Source organism: Gekko japonicus, unplaced genomic scaffold, assembly GCF_001447785.1.
Source record: "Gekko japonicus isolate JY-2015 unplaced genomic scaffold, Gekko_japonicus_V1.1 scaffold3375, whole genome shotgun sequence".
Lineage (NCBI taxonomy): Eukaryota > Metazoa > Chordata > Lepidosauria > Squamata > Gekkonidae > Gekko > Gekko japonicus.
Window position 1 is genome coordinate 75,611 of NW_015172118.1, and position 3,865 is coordinate 79,475.

Below are 3,865 nucleotides of genomic sequence, written 5' to 3' on the forward strand. Positions count from 1 at the left end.
TCGGCTTGTGGAACTCCATGGCCATAAGATGCAGCCACAGTTGCTGGCTTGTGGGTGTGGCCTGCGGGCTTCCCTGTCACTGTCCCCTGTTGGAAATGGGACGCTGGACTGGATGGGACCTTTGGCCTGATTCCAGCATGGCTACCCATGTGTCAATTTGCCTGTGCCTGGATATTCTGTGGGGTAATGGGAATGAGGAGCTGCGGTGGCTCAAGTGGTTAAGACGCTGAACTGCAGGCTGTGGAAGGTCGGTAGTTCAGCAGTTCGAGACCCGAGTATGCCGCATGACGGAGTGAGCTCCCGTCTCTAGTTCCAGCTCCTGCCAACCTAGCAGTTCGAAAGCAAGAAATTGCAAGTAGATAAATAGGTACCACTTCAGTGGGAAGGGAACAGCGTTCCGTGCGCCTTGGTGTTTAGTCATGCCGGCCACATGACCACGGAAACGTCTTTGGACAGCGCTGGCTCTTCGGCTTGGAAACGGAGATGAGCACCGCAACCCTAGAGTCGGACTCGACTGGCTTTCGAGCAAGGGAACCTTTACCTTTTTAATGGGAATGAGCGGGTTAGGTTTGGAGCCCAGCCGTGGAGAGGAAATGGGTATAGTTTATAGGGGCCCAGAAGGTTGAGTGGATCTTGGTCTGGGGTACGAGCCTCTTATCCTGTAGCCAGGACTTTGTGGCTTGTGGGGCAAAAAACATTTTTTTTTTTTGGTGGGGGGGAGCTGCCATTATTTCTGTGTCAGCTCCAATCCACCCCCGAGCCAGACTGCCGGCAGCCACCCCTCTCCCTCCCCTCCTGCAAGGGCCCTTCAGCTGTTCAGTGGGGAGCACGTGGCCCGCCAATCAGCTGGAGGGCCCTTTAAATCTTGCAGGAGGGAGGGAGAGAGGTGTGTAAAGTAAAGGTAAAGGCTCCCTTGCTCGAAAGCCAGTCGAGTCCGACTCTAGGGTTGCGGTGCTCATCTCCGTTTCAAAGCCGAAGAGCCAGCGCTGTCCGAAGACGTTTCCGTGGTCATGTGGCCGGCCGGCATGACTAAACACCAAGGCGCACAGAACGCTGTTACCTTCCCACCGAAGTGGTCCCTATTTATCTGCTTGCAATGTCTTGCTTTCAAACTGCTAGGTTGGCAGGAGCTGGAACTAGAGACGGGAGCTCACTCCGTCATGCGGCACACACTCGGGTCTCGAACTGCTGAACTACCGACCTTCCACAGCCTGCAGTTCAGTGTCTTAACCACTTGAGCCACCGCAGCTCCTTAATCAGCTGGAGGGCCCTTGATATCTTGCAGGAGGGAAGGAGAGAGGTGTGTGCCATTCCCCTTTTCTTCTCAAAAGCATTTAAAGGATCCCTCTAAATGCTTTTGAGAAGGGGGGGCTGTGTGCAGCCTCTTCCCGGTTCTTCTAAAAAAATTCTCAAAAAAAATCTTGTGGGGCTAGACCTTTAAGGAAGGGGCCGGATCCCCCGGTAGCCCCACTGTAGCTACGGGCCAACTCTTACTATGATGTGATCTGTTTCTGTTATCTCAGAAACAACAGGGAAATGTGTCCTTCGGGGCTCATAAACAGTGTTCCCTCTAAGCTGAGTTAGAGCGAGCCAGCTCACAGTTTTGTATCCTCCGGCTCACACATTTTTGTCTCAGCTCAGGAAGGAGGGCTCCAGAGCAAACTAATTAATGCAGGAGCCAAATGGCTCGCTCACAACTTTAATGCCAGTAGCTCACAAAGTAGAATTTTTGCTCACGAGACTCCACAGCTTAGAGGGAACATTGCTCATAAATGGGATCGTCTGCATCCACGTCATGAGTCTGTACAAGGCCCAGGGAAATGATGCTTGGGTATAGCTGGGGGCAATGTTCCCTCTAAGCTATGGAGCCCTGTGAGTAAAAATTCTACTTTGTGAGCTGCTGGCATTAAAGTTGTGAGCGAGCGATTTGGCTGCTGCATAAATTAGCCTGCTCTGGAGCCGTCTGTCCTGAGCTAAGGCAAAAATGTGTGAGCCGGAGGCTAAAAAACTGTGAGCCAGCTCACACTAACTCAGCTTAGAAGGGAACACACAGGCTGGGGGGCCGAGAAAATAACGGGATAGTGGCCAAAAAACCCATTATCTGAGATATCTTAGGGTGTTAGGCATACCAGTCAGGATCCCCGTGTGACCGAGAGCGGGTGCGTCCAGTTAAGGATCGGAATGGAAGGTGACCAAGCAATGACCGTTCCCTCCTTTTCTCCCAGATGAAGGAGTCGCAGTTGGAGGCCGAGGCCATGGGCAAGGAGGGCCTGCCGGACTCCGTGCGGAGCTGTGAGTGTGAAGCTCGTGATGATCCACGTTTGCGGCGTACTGTTAACCTGCTGCCTTTGCACGGATGTGCAAGAGCGACTCTAACTTACCGGGAAACTTCCTGGAGGGCCATCACTGGTTGGCAATAAGCCGAGCTGAGCCCGAGCGGCGTCCACTGTGTCTCCGGGCTGCTCAGCTCAAGCCTGGACAACATCAGCATGGGAGGAGTGAATGGATAAGCCCGTAGCCCCTTGTTATCATCGCCCCCTGTGTCCCAGCTGAGCGGTCCTTCTAGGGCAGTGGTGGCAAACCTATGGACTGCTCAGCTCAAGCCTGGACAACATCAGTATTGGAGGAGTGAACGGATAAGCCCGTAGCCCCTTATTATCATCGCCCCCTGTGTCCGAGCTGAGTGGTCCTTCTAGGGCTTGCTCCTCAGTGATTTGAACAGCCAGTCCATCCCTTGGTCACTCAAGCCTATTCCTCAGAGTGGTTTTTTTAAAACCCCGTCTGAATTTTCTTCCTCGTCCTCCCCTCTCAGAGGACCAATGATGTTACCAAATGCTTCTCGCTTACCCCTCTTACCTGCCTGAACGAGGGCTGTTAGAATCAGCTGCTGCCGCCAGCAGAGGGAGAGACCAGGCGAGTGAGCAGCGGGTGCCAGTCCTCGCAGTAGGAGTGGCTCGTTTGCCCGGGCGAGTGAGTGAAACAAAAAACCAAGGCCAGCCGCAGCCGCCATTTGCGTGCCTCCACCTCACGGCACCCCATCACGGCTACACCTGGGCAAGTTGCCGAGGGCTCCCCCTAACCCGGAAGCAGCCCTGGCGGCGCGAATGCAGACACGTTGTTCTTGTGGCGAGGAAATTAGGTCAGCTGCGGCTTTTGCGTGCGTGTGCAAATAATATTCCTCTTAAGCCTCGCTGATTGTCGGTTCGTTTTGACGCGCGTGAGCCTCTCGTAAAGAATGGACAAAGGAGAATCTCCTGTGGGATAGGAATACTTCCTTTTTGGAGCAGCAACACAACATGATGGAAGAGAGAGGCCCCCGTTTTAGTGGGGGGAATGCGGGTGCTGCAGGGTGACGCAGCCCATTCCCTTCCGAGAACGGGATCTACAAGATAGGGGAGAGGTTGACAACTCTTCTTGTCCTCAGAGAGACGAGAGCCCTTTCTATGTGCCCCTTGAAGCTTGGGAGAGTCCCTGGGCAGCCGCTAATCTCCATCCCTTCTGTGCTTGACTGGCTAATTGGAATAATCCACCACGCGGACCCTTGTTGCTGTCCCTGATAAGCAGAGCGGGAGGGAAAGGAAGGAGCAAGAGTCCGCTAGATAAGCCAAATCTTTATGCCAAACGAGCTTGAGCAGTAAGGAAGGTCGGAGGACTGGCTGTCCAAACGCTTGACGGGTCACAAGGGAAGCCTCCCCGGCAGCTGTCCGAAAGGGCCGAGCGTTGCCACCCTTTGACGGGACAGGGACGTCACTTGTCATTCGTTCTGCCGATGTTGTGCTGGAAGTAGCCCAGGGTGGGGAGGGCTTGTCCCTCACCTAGAAAGGGGTCTTTCTAGCTTGCCTCCTGCACCTAAACCAAACCATCC

General features: G+C 54.1%; 1 protein-coding gene across 1 annotated transcript in view; it reads left to right on the forward strand.

Annotated features, from left to right (window-relative positions):
- Positions 1 to 2,878, forward strand: part of ULK3 (unc-51 like kinase 3) — a 34,883-nt gene extending 32,005 nt beyond the window's left edge. The window contains exons 15-16 of the mRNA XM_015420985.1: positions 2,226 to 2,360; positions 2,813 to 2,878. Coding sequence (XP_015276471.1) covers positions 2,226 to 2,360; positions 2,813 to 2,878 — 201 coding nt within the window. The remainder of the gene's footprint in view (positions 1 to 2,225; positions 2,361 to 2,812) is intronic.
- Positions 2,879 to 3,865: the final 987 nt, after the last annotated feature.